The sequence below is a fragment of the Balaenoptera physalus genome (assembly GCF_965194825.1).
Source record: "Balaenoptera physalus genome assembly, chromosome: 3".
In the NCBI taxonomy this organism is placed as follows: Eukaryota; Metazoa; Chordata; class Mammalia; order Artiodactyla; family Balaenopteridae; genus Balaenoptera; species Balaenoptera physalus.
In genome coordinates, this window is record NC_138890.1 from 62,589,880 (window position 1) to 62,617,074 (window position 27,195).

Below are 27,195 nucleotides of genomic sequence, written 5' to 3' on the forward strand. Positions count from 1 at the left end.
ACTTAGAGCAAGCACAGCTGGAGGGTGTCTCAGAACTGTGGTCTGAACCCTCCTCTGAACAGATGAGGGAGCTAAGGTTCAGCTATGGGAAGAGACCTGGCTCAGGTCACACAGCCTTTGCCCATTGCCCTTTCTACTGCCCCACCAAAGCTGTGCAAGGTTGTGCCACTGCAGAAGCGTCCCCTTGCTCCTGGCTTTCATCTAGCTCCAAAGTGAGAATCAGAAACTACTAGTGGACATGGACTTGGAGAGATTATCTCCAGGTGGATGTCTCTGTTGACAGCAACTCTGTTAAACTAAAGTGATATCTTTTGGCCCCCAGTGACATGAAAAACAATATATTTTACCTCTCTGAAATTTCATTTGTGTCTTCACCAATTGGTAACCTTTTTCAGCCTTCTCTTTGCCTGTTTCATTAATTCCAAGATCTGTAGCCCCTCCAGAGGCTGCTTCTAGTGAGTGGGAACTGGGAATAAAGAGAACAAAAGATGTGGGGCATTGTTTCTTTTAGGCATTGCTTTTGGCTGCTAGTAGAAAACCTGACTAAACTGTGGCTTAAACAAATGAGAGCTTTTGTTTTGTTCATGAAACAAGAAATTCAGAGGTTGGCAGTTGCCACCTTCGTCCAGTTGCTCAAGGATACTGGGGCCAAGTTCCTGAAGAGTCTTTTGGACTTATCCTCATAGTCACAAGGTGGCTGTTATATACAGCCAACACATTTGTGTTCCAGGTAGCAAGAAGCAGGAAGGGGGGGGTGGGGGCTTATCAGAAAAGCAAAGGCTGTTTCAGAAATCCTGCTTAGATTGCATTGACTTGGTCACCCACAGCTCCAAGGGATTCTGGGAAGACAAGTTTTCAGCTTTCCAGCCTCTAAAATAGAGGAAGACAAGGGAAAAGAGGGATAGAATAGGTGTTCAGCGAGGTAACCTCAGGTATTTATTCCATTCTGTCGGTTTTATGATCTATGTTATACCCCTGGGCCTCTCACAGCCCACCCTCTAGGTCAGGTCTTAGTGGTCCCCTCAGGCAGACACAGTGCAAATGTGTTTAGGGAGGTGCCACGGGCTGCACAGTGAGGCAGAGGTAGTGCTGAGTCCTACACCCAGGTTTCCAGCCCCCAGGTCTGCACTGTTCCCCCATCCTCACTGTTCGCACAGCAGGATGAGGCCTGGCACCATAGAAACCTCATGAGTCTCTTGTCTCCCAGGCCTGGCGTCGGTGGAAGCCTATAGCTACAAGACCAACGAGTGGTTCTTCGTGGCCCCAATGAACACACGGCGGAGCAGTGTGGGTGTGGGTGTCGTAGAGGGTAAGGAGCGGCAGTGGGTGGTGGCCTGCCCTGGCCCCTGGGCCTTCTCCTGGTGTCCCGACTCTATTCCTCCCGTTACTGCTGAGTCTGGTACTAGTATCTTGATTAGCAGATGAGAAAAATTGAGACTCAGAAAGGTGAAGCTACTGGCCCAAGGCTGGAAAGTGGGTGAGCTGGGTTGGGGGGAGTGGGAGGAGCCTAGAGGGGAAATGCTGGCCTGTTGCTTTGGCCACTTGTCTCTATTACGAGTTGGGGAATCCAGAGTCAAGATATAACCTAGGAGTATAATGTGGAGGGGGTGAGAGTCAATTGTTTCTTTAATTTTGTCCTCATGTTCATATGTTGAGCATTATTAACAGAGCCCCGAGTGAGGTGGGTACCTTTCCCCAGTTCTGATTAGTCACTGCAAGGCAGGTTGGTGGGTCCTGCTCTAGTCAGGAAAGGTGTGTGCAGTGAGACAGGAGCGAATGGTGAGGTCTGGGGCCTGTTTAGATAGTGCACTGTAGTTTTTAAACGGTTTTCATCTCCAATTTCTCATTTTGTTCCTAAAACTCTCCTGAAGGAGATGGGCAGGACTTAGATTTTTTCCATTCTCCAGAAGGGGAAACTGGTCCCAGAGGGGTAATCAATGTGCCCCATGCTAGTAAATAGCACAGTCACTCCTTGAACCCAGGTCTTCTAACTCCCAACTCAGACCATTAGCAAATGCTAATAGAGAGACGTTTTAGAAATATGTATGAATTCAACGTATTAAAGCATAGAGTATTATTTGCACTAAAACGCTATACTTTGCAGGACAACACTGATTCATTAGCCTGTCCTGAAGTGGGAATTTAGCTGGAAATCTGTGCATTCACACATGTACACAGGCATTTTCTATGTCACGTGCACACACAACACATACGTGTGCTTCGGGGAGAGTGTAACGTGCGGTGAGTTAGACATTAATATAAAGATTCTTTTCTCTCGCTGCATTTCTTGGTCCATACCAGTATTATGTAGTTTAAATTTTAATTTAAAAGTATATTGTTCTAACATACTGAATGAGTCATCTTAGTGAGTGCAAGGATTTTTGTCCTCCTACCGAGATAAAATTGTTTCTTGCAATCTCATCCTCCCGTTGGAACAGAAATTGATTTGTCTGCCAAATGCAAGTGCTTTGTCTAGCCACCTTCCCATTTCCCCCCTTTTTTCCTTAGCCAGGAATATCAAACAATAGAGTTGGGGTTAAAAATAGCGTATCCCTGAAAGGAGAAACCTTGAGTGGGTATTTTTTCAGCTGAGGCAGAGTTGGAATGGTTGATGGGGGTTAGAGGAGATACCTTCCTGGTACTCATTTGAAATGCTCCCCTTGACAGAGCCTTCTGCGAGCATGTTCTGTGTGGCAGAAGTGCTGTGTGGTAGCACGCCCTGTTGACCCGGAGGACAGACTGGGGATTTATTTATCTTGTCCAACCTGAATCTGAAGCTCTTTCGGCTGAGAGTCACCCTGGGGCAGCAGAGTCCAATGCACAGCTTTGGTGAGAATGTCCAGGGAGGATCTTAAGTGGACGCTCCTTCCCCGTGGCCCTGAAGATACAGCTCCCCACGCTGTCTGCACAGAATCCGCCTCCCTCTCATCGTCTCCTTACCATGGCTACATAGCCTAAATAACACTGGGGAAAAAAGAAAGAAAATCAGGATCATCCGCTACTGGCTGCCTTGAAGAATCTCTACGTAGGAAGAGGGACAGTGAGGCTGGGAGATTAGGCAGAAGCTCTCCGCAGAGCAGAGGTCGTGTGTTACAGAGACTGGGGTTGCCCTCAGGAGCTTCTCTTCTCCTCCACACCCCGGGCCTGTCTCCTCCCTAGTGATGGACAGCTGGCTGGGCAGGTGGTTACCTCTGAGCCAGCACACACCACGACAGTAGCCTGGGTCCTGGAGGAGCTCTGAGTCAGGATTTTGCCCTCCGGCTTAGGCGAGGGCAGAGTCAGGAGGAGGTGTCTCTTTCTTCTAGAAGGGCTGGTTGAGAGGGCTGTGGGGGCAGAACCCAAAACCAGGCTCAATGATAGAAGAAGAAATAGTTTTACATCTGATGCAGCAAACGTCCTGATGGTACAACATAGTTCTGAGCCTGAGAATCTCTTTCTAACTTAAAATAATTGCAGATTTTTCACATACTGGTTGTACTCTTGGTACCTCTCCATTAAGAAAGCACATAGTGACCAAAAAAATCTTTTGATTGAGTAACCCTGTCAAGTAGATTTGCATCTGGTGGGGTTTATTTAGTCTGTAGCTAGTGTTTAAGATCCTTATTATAATTCCAGGGTCCCCCATAGGACTGAGACCCCAGGTGAGGTAGGACACCCACACCCAACACACCCCCCCCCCCCCACACACAGAGACCTTCCCACTGTATTCTAAGACTACATGTTAAACCCAAATGTTTGAATCTCTCTCTGAGATCATTCAAATACCAATTTCCTGCCCCCTTGCCCAACCTCACCGCCATCCTCAGAACAAACTGATGCTCTTTGATAGCCGTTTATGGTATTTTATTTTAAAAATAGGTGATGGTGCTTCAGGGGTCTTGTGCATGGCTCAGAGATTGCAAGGGGGTCTGCAGATAAATTCCAGCCAACCCAGCCCACAGTGCACACAGAGCACTCCATTCACACGTTCTGCCTGCCTGGGTTGTGGACAGAGTACAAAACATGGAGGAGACAATGTTTGGGTTCTTGTTGGAGAACATTTTTCCTTATTTGTTCTGTCTGCCGTTGTGAGCCTTTACCCAGAAAGTCTGCCTACCTGGCTGCACCTGGGGCCCTCAAGCTTTCCATCTCTCTGGTGCCTTGTTCTGGAGAAGATCTAATGAGTTTACTAGCAAGAATATGTTGAGCCCCAGTGACAGCAGGCCATCGCTTTGCACTGGGTGTTTGGGGTGCTTTTTGAGAAAAAGGCTCAGTACTGCTTTGAGGAGGAACTCAGAGCTTAAGAGGAAGTAGGAGACAGAGTCGTGAAGCATGCTTACCCTGGTTGGGGAGGGAGTTGTGGTCTTCCTGGGGGAGGGGGTCCTGAACCCTGATGGAGGTGAGGGTGCCCCAGTGGGTTACAAGCGGAGTTTCAGCCACGCTCCAGTTCTATGCGAGTCTGAAGCACCACCCTCAGCCACTTTATCTGTTCCAGGGAAGCTATATGCCGTTGGGGGTTATGATGGGGCTTCCCGCCAGTGCCTGAGCACCGTGGAGCAGTACAACCCAGCGACCAATGAGTGGACATACGTGGCAGACATGAGCACTCGCCGCAGCGGCGCAGGTATGGGGCGGGGGAAGGTCAAGGGGCAGGCTGTGTCTGATCTCACAGGTGGGTCTGGAGGCCAAGAGCTTAACATTCTACCTTATTTTCCCTCCCTCTTCTCTCCTTTCAGTGTATATAATCCCACTTGCATCTTTGCAGCTGACACAAGCACTTAGGAATTAACCCTTCTGGGGGGATCCCTTTGGTAGAGAACAGATGAGATCATATTCCCTTCATCGTCATCTCTTCCATTTCTTTGGAGGTGTCTGCGTCTCTTGAAAAGTGAAGCTTGCTATGTGCCAGGTGCTGTCCTAATAAGCACTTTCTATGCCTCATTTTATTTAATCCTCTTCACAGCCCTGCAAGGTAGACACGACATAACTCCACTTAACAGATTTAGAAAGTAAGTCAACCAGGGGTTGAGTAATTAGCCCAAGGTCGTATCATTAGTCACTGGCAAAGTTGGGATTTCCACTCAGGTTTGTTTCATTTTGACGTTAGATTTTTTTGACCCCAGATTATCAGAGTCTCATTCTCGTGAAGTAGTGTGACAAGCATGGCTGTCCCAGTCTTCCTTGGAAGAGCTAAACTTGCCTGTCTCTGTCTTGGGGGCTGAAAGCCAAGCTATTAGTGTTAGTATTTGGAGATAAACTTATGTCTCCCCCCAACTTTTCTTCACTTCAGCCCCCTCCCCATCATGGGAGGAGAATAAATCCCCACATGGGGCCCACTTCCACCTCCTGTAGGAAGACCAGGAGCTGTGTGGTCCTTTGGGATTTTCCAGGAAGTGGAGCAACAGCCCCTTCTTCCCTGCTTTGTCTGCCCCATCACTTAGGGGCCCAGAGGAAAGGGTCTGGGAGGGCAGGTGGAGGTGCTGGAGGCTGGGCACTGGCTCTCTGCTCCCGGTTCCTGTGGGAGTGGTGGCTGATGACCAACCTGGCTGGCAGGAAGGCCACGTGACTTCTGGGAAGGGAAGCCACAACTGGGAGCTTTTCCCCACCATGTTATTACTTTATCTTTTTTTTTTGTATTTTTGAAGATTGAGTTGTGATCTCATTTTATACAACCAAACACATGACCACTTCCTTAGTATTCCTTAAAAATTATGCTATTTTAATATTTTGCAAGAACCATTGTATGCTCACTGGTTAGAAAAGAAAATGCTGTATGATTCCATTTAAGAAACATTTGTGTTTGGAAGGCTATTTTTAGGGAGCTCGTCTCTGCTGATCCCAGCAGGTTGGCTCTTCCTGAAGGTGCAGCAAATGCATGGAAGTCAGGAGGGCTGGATCTTGGTTCTGGGTCTGCTCGAATGTCCCTGTGGTCTTGGCCTCTGATTCCTCAGACGTGAAATGAGTGGGTTGCAATAGGTGTTCCCGAGGGCCCAGTTCAGTTCACAGATCCTCCGGTTCTCCTGCCATCATAGGGCTCTTTCAGTAGTTTTGGTTTATGGTACTGGTAGAGTCTTCTTTGTATTTCCTGGAAATCCTGTGTGTGACTTGAGGTGTGCAAGAAAGTGTTCAAAGCCCAAGGAGGCAGGGGCAGCTCAGCAGGAGTGGAGCAGCACACTGAGGTCTGTGGTTGTTTCTAGGAGCGCCTCAAGCAGGAAGCGTGGAGGGCCAGCTCCGGACAGAGCCACGCGCACAGACCCACCTTACAAAGTTCAGGCTCATCTTGTAGACGGAGCTGCCTTTGGAGGCCTTGCTGCTCTGTCTCTGTCAGGCTGCCCAGGGGTTATTGCTGAGTGGAGATCACTGGGGCTGCTCCTGCCTCTCACGAGGCACAGTGACCTCGATTTAGGGGGTGGTATCTTTCCCAGAGGTGGGTTCTTTCCTCAGGTCACTGTCAGTGCTCTGGCCTCAGGCTCCCAGGGCAGCCTTTCTTTAGTGCTTCACATCCCTAAGATTTGGAGAAACCTCACATCTGGAATTGGGAACCCACATACTCGTCCTCATAGGTGTTCTTTGGTGGCTAAAGACCCAGAGACCCTGGCAGCAGGGGCCCCTGTGGCTCTAGGTCCAGGAAAGCTCTGTGTGAGCACTGGCAGAGGAGGCTGCAGAAGGGCATTGGTGCCCCTGAATGCCTGGAAGGCTGCTTGCTTCCTCAGCAGGGTGTGGGCAGTGCTAGCAGATGGCTGTGAGGAAAAGAGGCCATTTCTGGGTCCCAGCATGTGCTAGTTCCTCCTGCTAATGGAGGTGAGGAAGATGAAGCAGCTTGGGAACACACTGAATTTTATTTAACTCAAGTCCGTAAGGTAGCCACTGTTGATACACCACCACCATCTGCTGTTAGTTTAGGGCAACTGCGAGGAGCCATTTGCACACCTGCATAATTGCTGGTGGGATTTTACACATCTTGTCATTCAAACAGTATTTGTTGAGAGCCTACTACGTACCGTCGCGTACAGGGAAACAGTCATGATAAGACAAACATGGTTCTTGTCCATATGAAGTTTATATTCTGGAAATCTAGTCCTTGGGTCTGAAACCTGGCTGCACGTTCCAATCACCTGAGATAATTTTTCTGATTCCTGACCAATGTCTCTGGGAGTGAGGTTGTGGAATCTGTGTTTTCTAAAACTCCCCAGCTAATTGAGCTGTCCACACAGTGGAGTAGTCTGTGGTCCACTGGAACTACCGATCTAGTCCAGCTCCCTCACTGTACAGTTGGAATACTGAGGCCCCGAAAGGGAAGCACCACCTGGCGGGCAGGTTAGAGACACAGGTCCAGAACCCAGGTGTCCCGGCCACCACGTCAGCTGCTCTTTTTAAGCACTCCTGCTTTCTGGATTTTATTTCCTTGACTTGTATTAGAGGATGTTAAAAGGTTATGCTAAAACCTGTAAATGATGCAGTCCTGGCCCTCAGCTCAGGCTTACCACCATCGTGAGTGATTCAGTGACCCTCTGCCATCTAGGGAGGAGAGCACGGGGGCAGAAAGAACAGCTTCTGCTTCAAGACAAGCAGGGAGGCCTCAGCAATAATGATCTCAGTACACCTGCTGTGTAGTTTCCATTTCAACTCTTTTTACTACACGCAAACACAAACACACACCTATATATTATATATATAATACTACACGCACACACAAACACACACCTATATATATTATATATATAATATTTATTTTTATGTGTCTGAATAGAAATGAGGTTATATTTGCTTTATATTTGGCAGTTTTCAGGTTGATTTTATGAGGCAGGTAGGTGTCATTATATTTGTTTTATAGACAAGGACCCTGAGTTCCAGGGTGACAAAACAGCACTCCCCCTGTCACCCTGCCGGTGACGGCTGTCCAGGACTGGACGCCAGGCCTCCTGGTTTCTGGTCGCTGCAGCCAGCCTGAGGCTGGGACTCTGTGCTCTGCCTTTCAGGGGTTGGGGTCCTCAGCGGGCAGCTGTACGCCACAGGTGGACACGATGGGCCCTTGGTGAGGAAGAGTGTCGAGGTTTACGATCCTGGAACAAACACCTGGAAGCAGGTGGCAGACATGAACATGTGCCGGCGCAATGCAGGTAATATGACTGCTCCCTCCTTCTCTCCTTCCGGGGGAGGTTGTGGGTGTTTTCTCCCTGCAAACACTAGCTCTAGAAGAGAGGCAGAGGGGAGAGGCTCCCAGGGCCTGGGGCTGAGCTTGTACCCTGAGTAGGGAGTGTCCATTTGCTGGGCAGGGGCGAGCTTGGAACCCACAAAGCTAGCCAGGGGGTGCCTCACAGGGCCCCCTCTTAGATGCAGAGGGTTCCTTCTCTCCCAGTGAAGGACGTTGACTTTCACTGCACATAGATGGACACAGACCCAGAAGAGCCTCTGGTTGCCATCTGTGCCCCCGGCCCAGTGGCTTTGTTGGCTAGCTAAGCATAGGGCTGTGTGGACAGTGTCAGACAATCACACTGGTTCTATCTTTTCTTTGCCAGTGTCTGGCTATGAGAACCTCTCACCTCCCACCAGAAACCAATTTCCCTCCTTTCAGGGGTATCCATGAAAGGATTCGTGATCCATTCTCCAATAGGACCACTTTCCTTATTCCCTTCTTTGTATTTTCTGTCTCTCCTTCCCTTCCCTTCCCCTTTTCCTTCTTGTAGGAATGATTTTCCTTAGAGTGTTTAGGTTTTTTATGCCTGGAGCCTGACACCCCTATTAAACCATTTCCTTTTAGAACTTGGCCCTATGGGTTGTGTCCTATGTTGGTATATCTTGCTTTATGCCTTCTTACTCTATCATAGTGTTGGGTTAGCCCAATTTCCCAGGCTGGAAATACAAGCAGGTGACTTTCAGGCAGACTTATTTCCTTTTTACTCAAATTACCTGCTTGCTAAACCCATTTGCAGCTGACTTTTTGAAAGCGTAAACAAGAAAAAGAGGGGAGTTTATTAATTTGCTCATTGTCTAAGCCTGCTGTGATATAACCTGGCATTTGGCCTTGAGCCACACAAGTGAGGAATTATAGAACCTTCAAGCAGCTAATTCAAGAATTAGGTTTAGATGTAAATGCATGTGTATACACACATTCACATATAGATATTTCTATTTTTTATAACAAAAATGGAATCATACTGTAATACTGGTTTATAACCTGCCTTTTTAATCCACTTTACAATCTTCTATGAATATCTTATTATAACACTAAACATATTTACATAATATTATTCTAAATGGCTATAACATAATTTAAATAACCAAGCTACTATTGGACTTTTAGGTCATTTCCATCTTTTCTCTAAGTAATGCTTTGGTTATTACAAATAGTCTTTATAGCTGATTAATGCACACATTTAAAATTATTTCTTTAGAATAAAAGGCCAGAAGTGAAACTTTTGAATCAGAGGGAGTATATGTACTTTTGACACCACCCAGGAAGGTGATGCATTTTATACTCACCAGTATTTCAGAGTATGTTCACCAACACTGACAATTACTACTTTTTGAACATCGTTAATCCCTGAGTCTAATTTTGAAAAAATACACAGTATATTGGACTACAGCCTTTTAAATCTTGATGAGCAGTACTTACATTTTCCTACTCTTGAGTCCCTGCTACATGAGACCTTGCCGCCAAACCAGCTCACTCTGAGATCAGGGTGGGTAGGAAGCCTTTTCCCTGGGAACTGTATGTGGATTCAGTCCCCAATTGTGTAAAGGGATCACAGACACAACCATTAGTGCCCCACAGTGTGGATAAAATGGTTGATCAGAGAACAGCTAACAAGCAGAGTAGAAGTAGTGTACGTGAAATCCCCTGAGTTGTCTCCTTCCGCACGTAGCTCAGACTGGGCGTGGGAGGCCTGCAGGCACCAGTGGGCAATGCTGCAGTAGAAGGGGGTCTGTACCTACAGTGCTCTGCCTATTTATAGGGTCAAGGGCAGGGAACATCTGTGGGGCTGTGTCGTCGTGAAAGTTCCCTCGTCAGAGACATGACCTTGTTAGGAAGGGGGATCCTCAGATCCCAGTGGCTGTTGTGTGTTCCTCTGTTGAGCAAACTTAAACCCGAGGAGCCAGTTGTCTGTTATTCTAGCAGGGAGGGGAGGAAGAGCGCCTCCAGGGCAATCCAGACTTGTCTCTGGTCCATCCCCTTGGTGCTCCTGCTGTCATGCCTTCTCTGGCCTCTGTTTGATTCCCAGGGGTCTGTGCAGTGAATGGGCTCCTGTATGTGGTTGGAGGGGATGATGGATCCTGTAACCTGGCTTCGGTGGAGTACTACAATCCTGTCACTGACAAGTGGACGCTGCTGCCAAGCAACATGAGCACAGGGCGGAGCTACGCAGGTCAGTGTGCTCCACCCCCATCCTGGGGCGCAGGTGGGGTGGGGCAGGTGGGCGCTAGGTTAGCTTGCTTAACTTGGGGCTGAGTGCCTCCTTCAGGCATGGCAGATGATTGTCACATGTCACCACTCCTTCATTCTGCGCCCACGACAGATACCCATAATTAGCACTCGTTTCCCCAGCAAAGCTGAATGTAGCCATAGAATTCTTCTTGACACAGTGTTCCAGGGAGCCACTTCCAACTGATCTGAGTTGTCATAAGAGGTTTTAGAATTTCATTGCCCTTCCTGATTTGTTTTGTGCTGGGCCCCTAGGTGGAATAAGATACAGTTCTTGCTTTCCAGAAATTAAATTGGAAAGATAAGACCTGCCTACAAAAATAGGAAATACAAGATGATGTACATGTAAGATCTAAATGAAATGTACTGCACAGGCTTTAGGACATGACATGCGAGAACTGGCAGAGTCAGGGAACACTTCCTGGAAGAGGTGGAGCCTGATTAAACTTTGAGGGTGGATCACAGTCATAGAGGTAGCTGCCCTTTGCCAGGTGCCCACTCCCTGGGCCACAAAGCAGTCTGTTAGGTACAGTGCATACATACACTCTTATCTTTTCAACAACCCTCTGGCTGAATGAGACTCTATTCCATTTTATAGATGATGAAACGGAGGTTTGGAATGTTTAAGTAATCTGCCCAAGACCATGTGGCTAAAAAAGTGTCAAAGTCAGAATTCAAACCCAGGTCTGAGTCCCAAGCCCATGCCTTTTGTGCTACTCTAGCTCAGGGTTGGGGGAAAAAGCATTCTAAGCAAGAGGCTGGAGGGAAGAGGGAGGAATGAGGCGGCTGTAGAGGCTTATTCCTGGTGGGGTGTGTGATGGTTTTGATGAGGTGTGGGGGACAGGATCAGAGTCAGTGGGGCTGAGGTTGAGGGTCTATAGGGAGACAAGCAAACATAGATATCTATGAAGTATTGGTTTGGCCAAAAAGTTTGTTCATTTTTTTCCATAAGATGGCTCTAGTAGCTCTTAGTTGTCTTTAATATCATTTGAAACAATTTTGTTAGATTGTATTGTGACAGCTGTCATATCAGCGTGTATTTTTAAAAAAACTTATCAAAATTGGTGAATTTTTGTGTAGCCATTTTATAATATTGATGGAAGAAAAAAAGCAACATTTTCGGCATGGTATGCTTTATTATTTCAAGAAAGGTAAAAACACAACTGAAACCCAAAAAAAGATTGTGCAGTGTATGGAGAAGGTTCTGTGACTCATCGAGTGTGTCAAAAGTGGTTTGCGAAGTTTCGTGCTGGAGATTTCTCGCTGGACAATGCTCCACGGTCGGGTAGACCAGGTGAAGTTGATAGCGATCAAATCGAGACATTAATTGAGAACAAGCAACGTTATACCACGTGGGAGATAGCTGACATACTCAAAATACCCAAATCAAGTGCTGAAAATCATTTGCACCAGCTTGGTTATGTAAATCGCTTTGATGTTTGGGTTCCACATAAATCAAGCGGAAAAAAAACCCTTCTCGACCGTATTTCCGCATGCGATTCTCTACTTAAACATAACGAAAACATTCCATTTTTAAAACAAATAGTGATGGGCGATGAAAAGCGGATCCTGTACAATAATGTCGAACGGAAGAGATCGTGGGGCAAGCGACATGAGCACCACCAACCACACCAAAGGCCGGTCTTCATCCAAAGAAGGTGATGTTGTGTATATGGTGGGATTGGAAGGGAGTCCTCTATTATGAGCTCCTTCTGGAAAACCAAACAATTAATTCTAACAAGTACTGCTCCCATTTAGACCAACTGAAAGCAGCACTCGATGAAAAGCGTCCGGAATTAGTCAACACAAAATGCATAATCTTCCATCAGGATAACGCAAGACCGCATGTTTCTTTGGTGACCAGGCAAAAACTGTTACAGCTTGGCTGGGAAATTCCGATTCATCCGCTATATTCACCAGACATTGCACCTTCGGATTTCCATTTATTTAGGTCTTAACAAAATTCTCTTAATGGAAAAAAATTCAATTTCCTGGAAGACTGTAAAAGGCACCTGGAACAGTTCTTTGCTCAAAAGATACAAGGTTTTGGGAAGGTGGAATTATGAAGTTGCCTGAAAAATGTCATAAGGTAGTGGAACAAAACGGTGAATACGTTGTTCAATAAAGTTCTTGGTAAAAATGAAAAATGTGTCTTTTATTTATACTTAGAAACTGAAGGAACTCTTTGGCCAACCCAAGAACTCAGCTCCTTGTGTTTGGTTCTCCAGAAACTGGAAGAATTAGAGCTAATGTTTATTTATTGAGCATGTACAATGTGCCAGCCATCATCCTAAGTATTTTATGACCATTATCATGTATAATCTCCATCATGACTCCAATGGTATTCTTATTCCGTTTTCCATCTTGTTTGGATTTCAGTGCAAAGGAAGATTATGCCATGCAGGCTCAAAGGGGTTTGTATCGCATTCTGTCTGCCCAAGGCTTCAATTTATGAACTTATTAAAAATTTTTTTTCTCATTTAGGATTTTTCTCAACTAAATAGAAAAGATTTTAGAGGCATTTTGGTCCTAGAGTGATTCTGTTCTCATGGTTAATTATTAAAAACCAGCACTGTCATTTTCTCACCAAGGCTGAAGTGGGAAGTACAGGGCATTTTCCTGTATGAGGCAGTGAGGCCAGTGAGCGAGCCGACCTTGGCTCCACGTGAGGCTTAATGAGAGGGGAAGGTGCAGGTGTGAGCAGTTAGAATTTTGTGTAAGTGCTGAATATTTCATGTCCATTTCTTTACTGTTTGCCCACCCTGTTAAGTAGGTGGGAAGGAGATGAGCAGAGGTGCGATTTGTGTTCAAACCCATTGACTGAGTGAATCTCTTATCTTAGAATCTATGGATATGGCCTAAAATGCAAAGATTTATGGACAAAGTTATTTATTGGAGCAGAAAACTGAGAATTACTTAATGTCTGGCATGAGGGAAATAGCTAAATAAGTTGTGGAATATTTATACAGTGGACGTGTTTTTAATATGAGAAGATGTTTGTGACAGACTGGTTGAGAAAAGGATGATGCAAAATGTACGTACCGCATGAGCTCAGTCGAGCAGTCCCGGGTCACGGGGGTTAGAGTAGCCCCTGCTTACAGAAATGGATACTGGAGTCACATCTGAATTTGAGTCCCAGCTCTGCCACTAGCCCTGGAACTCTGGGCAAGGTAGTCAGTCTGACTGAACCTCTGTTTTCTCATTTGTAAAATGAGAATAAAATCATATCAAGCATCTTAGGGCTGTTGTGAGAATGAAACGTGATAATACGTGGAAAGCACTTAGCACGGTGCCTGGCTGGCAGGTAGAAACCACTCAGTCAGTGATTGTGGTTATTATTAGAAGCCAGGAAATATTCCAAAAAAGATAACGGTGATTCTCTTTGTATGTAGGGATTAAAGTTCTTTTTCTTGGTGTTCTTCTGTGTTTTCCAAAATTTCCATAATGAGAATATTTTATTTTTAATCAGAAGAGAAAGTTTATATAAAAAGCAGTACAGGAGCCTGCTTTTTAAAGACATGCTCCCTTGAGAAAGAGGAGCCTCAGGTGCAGGCAAGATGTTCTCAAGGTCAGGCAGCACATCTGGGTCTGAGGACTTGGGTTCTCCCCACTTCTCATCTTTTATGTCTGTGGCTTTATCCAGGAATTAACATGAAATGCATGTCTTAGCAGCATGTCACCATTGGGGTGTCCTGGGCTTTCTTTTAGCAATGTTATCTCAATCTCATCTTCAACCAGAAGATTTGATAGTGGTGGTAATATGTTAAAATAAGGCTCCTAGTTACACCTTAACTATAAGTTAGAATTTGGGTCAGCTGCAGGTACCAGAAAAACTGACAGATACTTGCTTAGACAAGGAAGTATCTTTTTTTATACGTATGTATTTGTCCCAGGCAGAAAGGAGTCCAGGGCTGGCCTGGTGGCTCAGACTGTCATTGAAGAATCAGGTTTCTCCTGTGTTTTCTGTTCTGCCAGCTTTATGAATAGCTGCTTCTGCTGCCCCTTGCACCTTGCGTGAGCTTCTTCCAGGCAGGACGAGGAAGAAAACCAAAGTTGCAGCACTGGCAGACTTGTAGCTACAATCTCATGGGCCAGGACTGGGTCACATAGCACCTCCAGCTGCAAGGTAGTCTGGGAAGCTGAGCTCATAACTTGCTGGTCTCTATAGCAGAGGAGAGCAAGGAGAAGGGATGTTGGATGAATCAGCCTATAGTATCTGCTGCATAACTGCAGCCCATTACAAGCAAGATTTTAGGCTCATAAGTTAGCTGTTGAGTATGGTTCAACCTGACCAAAACAGTAACACATACAGACATGTCTAGAATGTTTATCCAAGTATAGAATTTAGTATTGGAGGGGTCTTTCAGTTAGATGACATTGAATATATGGGAATGGAGCCTAAAGAGGTACATGGACTTGCCTGAAGCCACAATGCAGCTTGACTGGTGGCAGAGCTAGGATGGGAATTCAGTTGTTCTTGCTGCCCTGAAGTCAGTCTGTTGTTCTTTCTACTTCATTTCAGTGTCTTCTAAAAGGAGACATGAATCACTCATCACTTCTCTTAAAGTGATACAGATTTAGAGCCGTGAGGTTTCCAGTGAGGGTGCTGAGTGTCATTACACTGAGTGCTGGGGTTGGGAAGGGGGGTCACTACGATATGATGTGAGTCAGTGTGATGATGCAGGGTGAGATCACTCACCTGTGGTGTTGAGGGACTGTGCTCTGTGTTTAAACATCTTGTGGAGAATTGGCTGTTAGAGCGGGAAACAGCCAGCTGCTGGCAGCCTGAGTCCACAGGCCCTTCAGCATTTGGGTACAAATGCCCATTTCCCGTGGCTATGGCTTGGGATGTTGTGGGTCATGAACTCTTTGTGACTCTGAATAAGTTCGGAGAAGCTAAGATGGTAACTTTCTCCCCCTTTCATCTTAGGTGTTGCTGTGATTCACAAGCCCTTGTGACCCCAACTCCCACTGCCAGGAGGTGGAGGAAGGGAGGGGTGCTGCCTGTGGCTCGGCACAGTGGGACCACGCTGGCTGGGTGCCACTCGCTGCCGGAGTCTGCAGAGGAGCGGGGACCGCCCTCCTCCAACTTGGCAGTGTCGTCAGGGTGGGAAGACAGTACCCACCTCCTGCTCCCGCAAGGTGTTTCATCTTCTGCCCTGAACAGTGGGTTCCTGATAGCTCCGGCTGCACCTTTGAGCGTTCTTTTGTGTGTTTCTACAGGGACATCAGAGAACCTGGAACCTCTGTGTGTGTGTGTGTGTGTGTGTGTGTGTGTGTGTGTGTGTGTGCAGAATGTGGTGATTCACTAAATTGGGGGGTGGTGATGGTCTGCTCCATTTCTATACTACTGATCCTTCCGCTATGCTAAAAATCAAATCACAGAAACCTCTCTTACGGATTTGCGCCACGGGGACCTTGAGACTACTAGAGCTGCTGTCTACTGGAAGTGCAGCTGGACATACCGGGAATGTCCAGAAATGACCAGGCCCATGTACCGGCCTAGACTACTGGCATTGTCTGCAGAAGAGTGGGGTGTTCTCGAAGCTGCCCCGTGTCCTCTGTGTGCTAGGACCACAGGTTCTCTAGCCCCTCAGCTAGGTGCTCTTCCTTGGGCTCTCCTCCTGGAACTTCTTATCAGAACTGCCCAGTCTCTGGGCTACTGGTCTTTGAGGTCAAGGATCCCAGGTTTGGGAGATTTCGTGTCTCTTCAGCTGGGAAAACTAGCTCTTCAGAGAAGCACTGAGTAACACACTGGAGGAAAAAAATACATGAAAAACAAAAACACAAGAAAACAAAGTGGTAAGGCTTCAGTCCTTGTCCATAGTGGTCCCAGAGAGGATCCTACTTCTGGGTTTTCCTGGGATAGGACAATCCCTGTTTATACTTATCATGCAGGTTTAATTTTTCAGAGCATCCCGTTTTACTCTCAAAAGTGTTCTGGTTTGGAGGCTAAGTAAAAGGTCACCATATGTCCAAACCCAAAGATAGGTTTGTCCCTGCACTGGATGGGGTCACGTGTGACTTACATGGACATGGATGACTTCAAAGGGGTGTATGCTTGGCACCCTGGGCCTGGCCCTCGGCAGTCGGTCCAGTCTGTCTCACATCCTTGTCTTCCTTTCCTTGTGCTCGCCCCCATTCCAGGCCTGTACCCTCTCGCCAATCCTCAGAGCACCGCCCTCCCACATGGCGGTGGGCCCTGAATGTGTGATCTCTCTCAGGAGTACTTGCATTTTGAGAGAGGAGCTTGATGAAAGCTTTGCTAATTCACAGGTAAAAATGATTAATGACAGAACTTCAGGCATCCGGAGGAGGGTATTTGAGGGCTCAGGGAGTCATCTGCATTAAAAAAAAAAAAAAAACCTTAAAGCTGTACTGTTCCTGAACTAGCAAGTTGCTGATATTGGAGTTTCCAGCATAAAGAGGGGAAGTCTTGTGTCTGGAGAAGAGTCTCACATCTTGGGGGCTGGAATTTACCCTTCCTGATGTCAAGGTCCACCTTTAGGGAGCCAAGGGGCTTTATGAACTCTGATGTTGGACTTCTCATACAACTGGGCAACTTCCAAGCAGATTTTGTAGGAGACTGTCATTCTCCCCACTTCACCCTGAAGTTATAAACCCAGGACTTTCCTCAGCGAGTTGGACACTTTGTGTATTTACTGTATATTTATTGTGCGTGAACCACTCAACTCCCCTGAAGGGGAAACATCTTCTGATGTTGAGCAGATGTTATTTCAGTGAGACATTTGGAGAATACCAAGGTACCCAGAATTTTTAGTAACCTTGGGCAGAGGCTGAAATATCCAGCTTTGGTGGACCTGGAAGAACAGCTCCAAAGGGATCAAGACATGCTGTTAGCTGGTTTGTTCTGCTCTTACCTGGCACAGAGGTGACTGTGGTCTCAAAGCTCTGCCTGCCTCTGGATCGGAAGCTGATGGAATGCGCTTTCTGTTCCAAATGTTCTTCCTCCCTCTCCGAGGAAGATTTGGGACTTTGTTTCAGGGTGTGTGTGTGTGTGTGTGTGTGTGTGGGGATGAGGTTGGGGTCCAATGTGTGCCATCACACAGCTTCTGATTTCAGACGAAAGGTGAAGTTCCTCCCCAACACCTGGAAGCTGAACTTCCAGGCTTATCATGCTTATGTGGGGGGAGGCTATTGTTTGTGTGTCATCTTCCCAGAAAGGATCCCCTCCCTGAGAGCTAGCCAGCTGTGTTTCCTGCTTTTGGATTTTTGCTATTGACCCCACCTCACGTCTCCCTTCCCAGGAAGCACTGCCCCTGCTGGTAGTGCTGCTGAGGGAATGTTCGTTTTATCCTCATGTGTCCTTTCTCACGGGGACTAGAACACTGGTACGTCATCACCAAATAGTCAATCTGCTCTAGCTGCCCACAGATGCCATCCAAAACCTGCTGTCCCTTTATCACCAGGTACAATTCTCTCTCCACAGTGGGCACAACAGACTTATTTTCAAGTCTGTGCTAGTCATGTGGTAGGTGAACCCCCCTGCATCCCCTCTTCTGGTGGCCACACCTGCTTGTGAATGCAGCTTTGCCAGTGGGATATCTGAAGTCCGATCACAGCGATGAAATGGAATTGCAGCCCAAGGTTAGAAGCAGCTTAGACACCACATGGATTCTGATTTGGACACCAGAGAAGTCAGACTCTGAATTCCAAAGTTCTTTCTCATAAGTACCCAATGGCATCTCTCCGTCTAATAAGTTGCAGTATTATGCAAATGAAAGTGACCTCATTTTCTGCTATGCAATAAGAATACTTAATTCTATTTCATGACAGACCAGTTGCAATATCCCCTAAGATGCTTTTTGAGCTGTCTTACTTTGATATCTGTTGTATAATGTTTGTATATTCCTGAGCCAGATCCTTTCAAAGATTGCCTTTTTATAAAACTGAAGCTACAGCTTTCAGGCTAAAATTTTAATGTAGATATTTTTATAAAATAATTTTTCACGATATTTGAATTGCTTTTTATTGTCCATGGTAATGAAATGTTATGTTCTGTGCATCATTCACTCTCGAACATCGTTCATGCCTGTAGCTATCTTCCCTTTGTTTCTCACCCTCCCCAAACTTCAGTAGCTCCAGGTTGACTTGGAAGCTTCTTTCTTACACCACATTCAAGGGAGATTGCTGAAAAAACACAATCACTGGTGTTTCTTGAATTGTTTAGGGACTAACGTTAAGCCTGACTCAGCACTTACACATCTATGTTGCCTCTCTGCTTTTTTTTGGAGTCTGTTTTTGGCAGGGTGAGGCAGGAGGGAGTCTGGTTGGCCCATCTCCTGGCATCTCTCACAGGCTGGCACGGAGCCTGGCATGCTGTGGCATGGAGAAGCCCAGGGAAAGGCCTGCCCTTCAGCACATAGTCCCGGGAGTTTTCCTAGGTCGAGCTGACTAGTCTTCATTCTTTTCTGTCTCCTTGTTCTTCGGAGCTTCAGGCTTAAGGCTTTTGCTGCTGGATGATGTCCCTTTTGGAAGCATCTTGTTGATGAACTTTAAAAGAGGGGTCACTCCTCGTGATCCCCACTAAGAATGTGATCAGCATGTGCTTTGCAGATGTTCATACTACACTTTCAACTTACTTGTTTCTTGAGCTGTGTCTACACTCCAGGCTCTGTTTTGTGTATTTATCTGCCAATTAGTCTCATTTTAAAAAATCTTTATTTTTATTATTGTTGGGACAGGTGCCATTTGAATTGCCTCCACGCTCCCCATTTGCACCTTGACAGATCAAATTGGGAAGTTGAGCAAATTCATAATCCAGTTAGCTGGAGGTTCTCTGTTTGCCTGGAGAAGCGAGGAGGTTGGAATGTGTTTTTTTTTTTTTTAAGTGTTTGCACTATTTAGAGTCCTAAGCCCCTCATATTCAGCTGTGCTGTGTATCTACTGACCAAGCAGGAGAGCCGGCAGCACTTCTGACATTTGGGAGTGCCTGAGGCCTCTTCTGTAGTGGATAATCACAACCTCAGAGCCCCTGTGCAGCCTCCATCGTGGGGCTCAGTGACTTGTAGATACAGCATCTGCCAAGGCAGTAACACATGGGACAGTGGCGTTTGGAGCAACAAAGTGCCCTAGTGCGGTGTTCTTGCCTTTGGTTATGAGATTTCAAATTATTTTCCCCCCTTTTTAGTGGCAATAAGGACCCTTGTTGGACTTCTTGTTTAATTCGTATGTGATGTGTAAAATACTTTCTTTGAAAGAAAATTCAAGACACTGAATTTGTATGTCTGTGTGGGTGCCATGTCCATGTGGTTGTCCATAGGCAGGCAGACTTGATCCCTGACACCCTGTACACCACACTGCGTAGGTCGGGTCCTTGATCTGGTGGTCTCTGCTTGGACGGTAGGGACCACAGAGTTTGTAAAAGAAGACTTGCCACGTGCTCCATCAGTTACAGTGCTAGCTGAAGAAACAGTTCCTCACATGTATTCTTTTAACAGGAATTGTGTTCTAGGTTCCCATACTTTATGTTCCTTTAACTTTAATAAAAGCTGAACTGTGAGAACCTTTCTCAGTATTTCATTTCTGTAGTCCAGTCTCTTTACTCTGTCTCAGACATGAAAAGGGCAGACTTACTCCTGCATGTCTTCAGATTCAAAAGATTTTCCCTTCGAGATCTGCTGGACAGAGTCTGGGCTCCTTTGGTCTCTATTTTCTGGCACAGTGCCAGACTCACAAAGATCTTCAGTGAGGCCCAGAGAGGCCAGTCTCTCCAGTGGGTGTTCGGTTGCGTGGACAACTGCCTGGTGATCACCGTGAGGTGGGTGAGATGGTCCCAGCACAGGAGGAGGAGGTAGAGATTTGGCTGTTAATAAACATTGATTTTTAAAAGTTTGTTACAATACCTAGAGATTTTTATAGATATTTTGTTATGTTTGAACCATTAAAAATGCAAATATTAATTACATTTATTAAACATATACAACTATTAAATATGTTGACTTATAAAATATCAACACGTATGAAATAATAATAATAGCTAACATTTATTGAGTGTTTACTATGTGCCAGCACTCTTCTAAGTGCTTTACTTATATCAATACATTTAATCCTTATCATGGTCTTCTGAGTTACTATTATTATCTTTGTTTTACAGATGAAGATGTGAGATGCACAGGGGTTAAGCGACTTGCCTGTGGTAGCAGTGCTGCAGGATATTGGTTGCACTCCAGAGTCTGTGTCCTTAGTCTTCTCACTCCAGCAGTGAGGCGGTGATGACGGGAGCAGGGCATGCTGAGAAGCACCAAGGAGAGGGAGGCCCTAAGGGTCGCTGGGAAGTGCAAACTTGGCTCAAGAAAAATACTGAAGCCCAAGTTTTCAGGCCAGTTGGACCACAATGTCCCAATCTTACACTATTGGCAAATAATCACATTTGTTACTTTGGTGATAGTAGCAGTAACCACTATTCATTGCATCCGTTACTGGGACAGAGGAGGCCCAGAGAGGTGAATCCGTTTGTCTGAGGGTGTGTTATAAGTGAGCAGTGGAGCAGACCCAGATGGAAACTACTAGCTCTTTTGGCTCACGATTGAGTTTGAGAATCAGCCTGAGAAGAGGGCTTAGGATGCACTTGTTTCCATCATCACAGTGGCTAGCGTTTATTGTGCATTTACCACGCGCCAGGCCCTGTGCTTTAATGCCCACAACACCTCATAGAGGCAGATGGGGCCCAATTCACTGGATCGCAGGGCCTAATAAAGTGGCTCAACGTCATACATAACCTTGAGAAGCGATGCAGTCCCCACCCTCCCGCTGAGGCTGATTGTTGAACTGTGGCACTCCCAATCCCGGAGGGGCTGTACCTCGTGGGCACATTCTAGAGTGAGGAGGGTGCCAGTGTCTGGCCCTCCAGGGCAGGCAGTGAGGCAGAGCCCAGCGCCAGGCTGGAGACCTGCTCCGCCGCCACCCTGCCGTGGGCCCACCCACTTGGGCCCTTGTCACCCCCGCTGAGAGGGCCCTGGGGAGGGACAGATGAGCAAATGAGTGCTTGTCCAAGCACACACACCTTTCCCTCCCCTTGACCCTTTGGCCTGGTTTCCCCTTACCTTACCCAGAAGTTCCAGAGTGAAATCATATTTGGTGGTTTTTCTACCAACTTATTCTTCTACAGTTTACAAATAGTGTCTTTCGACCCTACCTAGCTGGTCTATTTTAATATGAAATCTGTTGTTTCTGCCGGCCTCATGAGATTTTCTGTGAGCAGTCTGTGTCCCCCACTGGCCATTCCCTTCTGCCCAGGCGGCTTTCCCTGTAATGCTCTATATCAGGGCCCAGGGGGTGGGGCACCTGGCTGGGACTCTCGACATCGTCCACTCCAGCCCCTGTGTTTGCAGAAGTGGGGACTGGGGCTTGGAGCTGCAGACAGGCCAGAGCACCTGCGGCAGAGCCAGGTGCCCCAGGAGGCCAGCGGAGGCTCCAGGGCCCGTGTCTGCATGCCTGCACCTGAGGTTGTGCTGGGGCTGAGGAAAGGGAGTGACCGCAAGCTTGAGAGCCACCACCCTTTCTGGGGTGGACAGAGGAGAGGTGGTCCTGTTGCGGTGGGCCTGGTCTTTCTGAGACTCTCCTGTGGTCACTCCAGCTTCAAGGGCTGCTCCAAACTCCCAGGTGGATGGAGGGCCCAACTCCTCCTCAGGTGTCTGAGTCCTCCCCCGGCCTCAGGTGGGAGGAGGCCTTGTTCACGGCTGTGTGGCCTGCAGGGAACCCCTCCCCCTCTCTGGAGCTCCGTTCCTCATCTGTAAACAGAGGGCTCTTGTATCCGTAGGAGCATTTACTCTACTTGCAGGGTCTTGTTCTTGCTCCCACCTGACCGGGGAGGAGATGAGGCTCAGGAGGCCAAGTGACAGCGGGGAGCTAGGTTCCGAACCCGCATCTTCCGTGGAAGTAGTTTTGGACGACTGTGCCCCGCATGTTTTTAAGCTCTTAGGCCACTGGGCCTGCCAGTAAACACGCACGACCAAGATGGTTTGACGAGCGCTCCAACTGTGAGTTTTGTCAGGACTGGAAAAGTTGGCTTTAGACCTCTCTCCTTCGCTTTGTTTTCCTTCCCTTCCCACTCTCAGTTCCCAGCTGCCTCTGAGAGAGACCCTCCCCCCATCTTTCCAGTGTTGGGGATCTTTTATTCTCCCTTCACAGTATGTTCAACAAACAGTTATTCATTCAACAGAAATACATTCAGCATCTACGCTGCACATTGTGATGGGTACTTGAAATGCAACTGCCAACAAAGCAGATGGTCCCTGTGGACCTGGAGGTTGGAGTTCCATGAGAGACACAGTTGGTAAACAGCAGGTACTGTATGATGTGCTAGTGGAGGGTGGGTGTGGGGAGGACAGAGAGACGCACGCACCCAGAGAGAGAGGGACAAGCTCACAGAGACCTGGGGAAAGGGTGTGAGATGCACACAAAGCAAGAGAGACAGAGACCAAGAGAGAGAGACTGACACACACAGAGACAGAATCAGAGGGAGACAGAAACACAATGAGCAAGACACACACACACACACACAGATGCACCCGTAGCAGACAAGGTGCCACTCATATAGAAATACATAGGCAGAGACCTAGAGCAAGCCTGACAGAACCAGTGTCATTTCTTTAAGTGGCAGGAGACAGGTCAGCCTAGAGCTTCAGATCAGAAGCTTCCGAGTCCGGAGATGCGGATTCAAATATGACCTCAGTCAGGCGGTCTTGTGGTTTTGAGCCGGTCTCTTTGCCTCTCAGCAACAGTGCCCTCAATTTTGTGAGCTTATGCGGAAGACTGCATGAGAAGACCCTAAAACGTAGAAGGCAGCCACTCAAGGCCCCGGGGAGGCTGGACCCAGCAGAACAACCTCTGGAATGAGAAACCTAATCTCTGCAGTGACAACACAGAGGACATCCTGACTGCATGCGGTCACCACACCAGGCATATGAGCAGAGGGAAGACAGACATAAGAAAGGAGGCAAGCTCTCTGCCCAGGGTCTTGTCTGGGCTGGGGATTCACCCAGGGCTTAATTTCTGAAGGAGGTCCCTAAGGGAAGCCATGCAGATGGGGCCTGCTTTCGCCCGGCAGCCATGTGGCTTCTTTCTATTTGACACAACTGTGTTTCAATCCCTGTTGTTTTCTCCTTTCCTCTGGGTGGTGACGGGGGCTTGTCTCATGAGCTTACCTCCTGCTCCAGGAGTAGAGCATCTCCCTGGATTTGATTCCATCGGCTGCAAAGAATGTGGGATTTAGTAGGCACTTGTATAGCTCTTTATTGCTAAGGAATTTCAAACGTGGTCTCATTTGATTCTCAGAAAAGCTCAATGAGATAGCCAAGGCAGGTATTATTTTGTGCAGCGTGTCTCTACCTCTTATATACGATGGTCACTTTCTCAATGCAGTGGGTGGGACATTTGAGACACTGCATGGTGCCTGCACGTAGTGGGTGGTTTATTAGTGGTAGCAGTTATTACTCTCATTGTTCCCTTTATACAGAAGGGGAAACTGAGGCTAGAAACAGGTGAAGCAACTCACTCAAACTCCCAGTCACTAAGAGCTTGGACTTTATCACCAAGATTGTGTTTGGCTCTGTGTGACAGCAAAATGACAATAGTGGCTTTAAACAAAGAGTGGGTTTTTTTACCCAGATAACCACAAGTCTAGAGGTAGGCATTCCAGAGCTGGCACAAGCAGTTCCATGGTGTCATTGGGATCCTAGGTCCTTCTGTCTTTCTGCTCTTCCATCCTTAGCATGTTGCAAGATAGAGGCTTCACAGCTGTTTTCACATCTGCAAAAGGCATGAAAAAGAAGGGAGGGGGAGGCAGAAGGAGCAGTACCTGTAATTGGAAAGTAAAACCTTTCCAGAAACTCCTAACAGAATTCCTTGCGGTGCCACCAGCTGCCAGAGAGTCAGAGGAGGTGAATGCTTTTAACTGAGCACATTGCTGCTCCAAACAAACTCAGAGTTCTGCCTGGGAAAAAGAAGGGGAGAATGGCCATTGGGTGGGTAATTAGCAATGTTGGCCGCAGTCAAGGCTCCTATTAGCCTCCTGACTCCAAGTGCCATGTGGCTCCGTCTCCAGCGGTCAGCCTTCTTGGATCCAAAGTCCACATCATTTTGGTCCATAGTCTAGCATCTGTCCCTGCAGTTAGTTCGGCTGGATACTGACCATATGCAGGGCCCCTTGTCAGTGAGGGATAATGGTGCTCCCTGTGTGCTTGGCATCTGCTGTGGAGGTACAGAGTTGGGGCTCTGGGACAGGGCTGGGTGGGGAAGTCTTCCTCTCCAGCCTCACTCAGCCATCTTCCTTGCTGTGTTGGCAGCAAGGGCGGATGTCCCTCTTGCAGGATGAATGAGATATTCTAAACAATGGAGACCTTTAGGAGCCTGTCGCTGAGGCTTTAGGGACAGCTCATTTAACAGCCGTGGATGCTTTCCTGAAGCTCTGATTGAGGAGGCCGGTCAGCTGCAAGATCTATGACCTTTATCTCAAGAATGACCCACGTGTGCGGCACCATAAGTCTTTCTGAGCAGCAAACTGGGAGGTGGAGGTGGGTGAGATTTGGTGTTGGCTTTTTGGAGGCATTTCCCCACCTCCCTTGTCATCCTGTACTCCAGGACATCCTCACATTTAATGGTGGCCCATCGAGTGGTGTCTGAGCTGTGCTAAGTTAAAGGAGGTCAAGAAAATGATGTGCACGGTCTGGCTGCCAAGGGGCTGTCCTAGGGCTGTCCTTGCCAAGTGAGGCTGCTGCTTCAGCCCTGGCCATGGAGTGGGAGGGGTCCTATCTGAGCTGGAGCGGCCTGGGCCTTCCCTGAACCTGTGAGGAGGGTGTGTGGCAGCATGGAGAGAGCCATGGAAGAACTGGATGATCTAGTCGCAAAGTAGAGTTTGACAATGTAGCATAGTGGTTAAGAGCTAAGGCTCTGAGCTGGACAGTGTGGGTTTAAACCCATGCCCACCAATTGCTAGCAGGGGGACCCTGGTAATAAAACCAGGCCCAGCCCCAGGCCCTCTGAGGACAGGGACAGGCAGGCATTGCACCCCAGTCTGGAGGGAGCCTGCACTCTTGGGAGTTAATGGTCCCCTTGAGGGCCTTCCTCTGGTTCTGGCCCTCATCTTCACCTTCAAGCTGCAGCCTGGACCTGGGAGGAGGGGATCTGGGGGGGAAAGGCTGAGGCTACAGAGGGCATTCCAAATGTATTTTTCAGGCACAGATCCGTCATTTTAATGTACCCCAGCCTCTTATTGAATGATTAACTAAAGAATGGTCTGTCCTGGTGCCTGTGACTTCTGCAGTGCCCTGATAAGGCAACCCATAAAACCCTCTCCAGGCAGCCAGAGGAGGTTTTATGCATGTCTCAGAAAGGGTGGTTTGATTTCTAGCAGCTTCTAGTAGAATTTTTTTGTGTGGACTTGTGAAAATGCTAGGCACCAGGATCCTGTGAATGCAGGAGGGCTTGCCCTGGGGGGATTCAGGAGGCCCAGGTAGAGACGGTGGGATGAGCAAGAGAACTGCGGTCTGCTGTGGTGCTGACTCCACGATACAGGGATGCCCAGTGGGCTGCAGACTCTGGAGTGGCTTCCCTGGAGCCCTCCCACTGTTGGCCTGGGGGCTCCTGTGCCCTCTGAACCCTGTGCAGGAGCTTCCCTGTCCCTTCATGAGACAGTCCCTAGTTGGTCACTGCATTCTCTGGGCTGCTTCTGCACTTTGTTTGTATTCAATATGCATTTATTCATTCAATGCATGTTTACTGAGCTCTTCTTGGATGTCAGGCTCTACACCAGGGGGTAAATGAGAGGGTCCCTGCCCTTGTGGGGTTCATGTTGGTCATGCAGACAAAGTAATAAAGAAGGCATAAGAATCAGTGTGGTACGCATAAGGGTGGGGTGAGTAAAGGGGCCTGTGGATGTCCACAGAAGGGTCAGGGAAATCGTCCTGGTGGAAGTGATGGGCAGCTAGGGTTCTACTTTGAATGGATGATGGATGATAGCCAGGTGAAGGGATAGATGGAGGTGTGGGGGAGGGAGGAAGAAGGAATAGCAAGTGTAGAGGTCCAGAGCCTACGGAGATGGCCTTTCTGAGAGAGCATAAGTAGTTCAGTATGGCTGGATCACAGCGCATAAGGGGAACTTACGCAAGAATGGGGCTGGAGAGGTGGGTTGGAGCCGTGTCACAAAGGACTTGAAACCATGGGGAGGAGGTAATTCTCTTTCTTGAGGTCAGTGGGAAAACACTGGAAGTATTATCCCCAAAACATACTCCTAGATGCTGAGATATTCATGCAGAATGTTTTTGGCAAGTGCTCTTAGCTATAACCCCCGTGAAGGAGAGAGGGAAGCAGGAAGAGGCAGAGGGAGAGTTGGACTATAATGCAGTTGCAGCAGAGGCCTCAGTCCATCACCTGGGGATCTCTGGAGCTGGGATGGCCTTTCAGTACTGTCCTGAGTTGACACAAGGGGACTACTTTTTGAATCTTTGCAAAAATCAGTCACTGACAAAAAAAAAGAAGGCAAATTGGACTTCATCAAAATTTAAAACTTCTATCCTTCAAATGATACCATCAAGAAAGTGAAGAGACAACCCACAGAATGGGAGAACATATTTGCAAATTATATATCTGATAAGGATTTAGCATCCAGAATATATAAAGAATTCTTACAACTCAACAATGGAAAGATAACCCAGTTAAAAAATGGGCAAAGAATTTGAATAGACAATTCTTCAAAAAGATATTCAAATGGCCAATAAGCGCATGAAAGGATGCTCAACATCATTAGCCATCAGGAAAATGCAAATCAAAAC

At 47.4% G+C, this 27,195-nt stretch overlaps 1 protein-coding gene across 5 annotated transcripts in view; it reads left to right on the plus strand.

Annotated features, from left to right (window-relative positions):
- Positions 1 to 26,901, plus strand: part of KLHL3 (kelch like family member 3) — a 123,433-nt gene extending 96,532 nt beyond the window's left edge. For 3 of the 5 annotated variants that reach the window (XM_082454604.1, XM_082454608.1, XM_082454607.1), the window contains 5 exons: positions 1,208 to 1,309; positions 4,475 to 4,603; positions 7,959 to 8,099; positions 10,203 to 10,346; positions 11,949 to 15,326. In XM_082454604.1, the coding sequence (XP_082310730.1) occupies positions 1,208 to 1,309; positions 4,475 to 4,603; positions 7,959 to 8,099; positions 10,203 to 10,346; positions 11,949 to 12,064 (632 nt within the window). In that variant the 3' untranslated portion in view covers positions 12,065 to 15,326. The other 2 variants (XM_082454605.1, XM_082454606.1) reach the window with 2 other exon arrangements.
- The last annotated feature ends 294 nt before the right edge of the window (positions 26,902 to 27,195 follow it).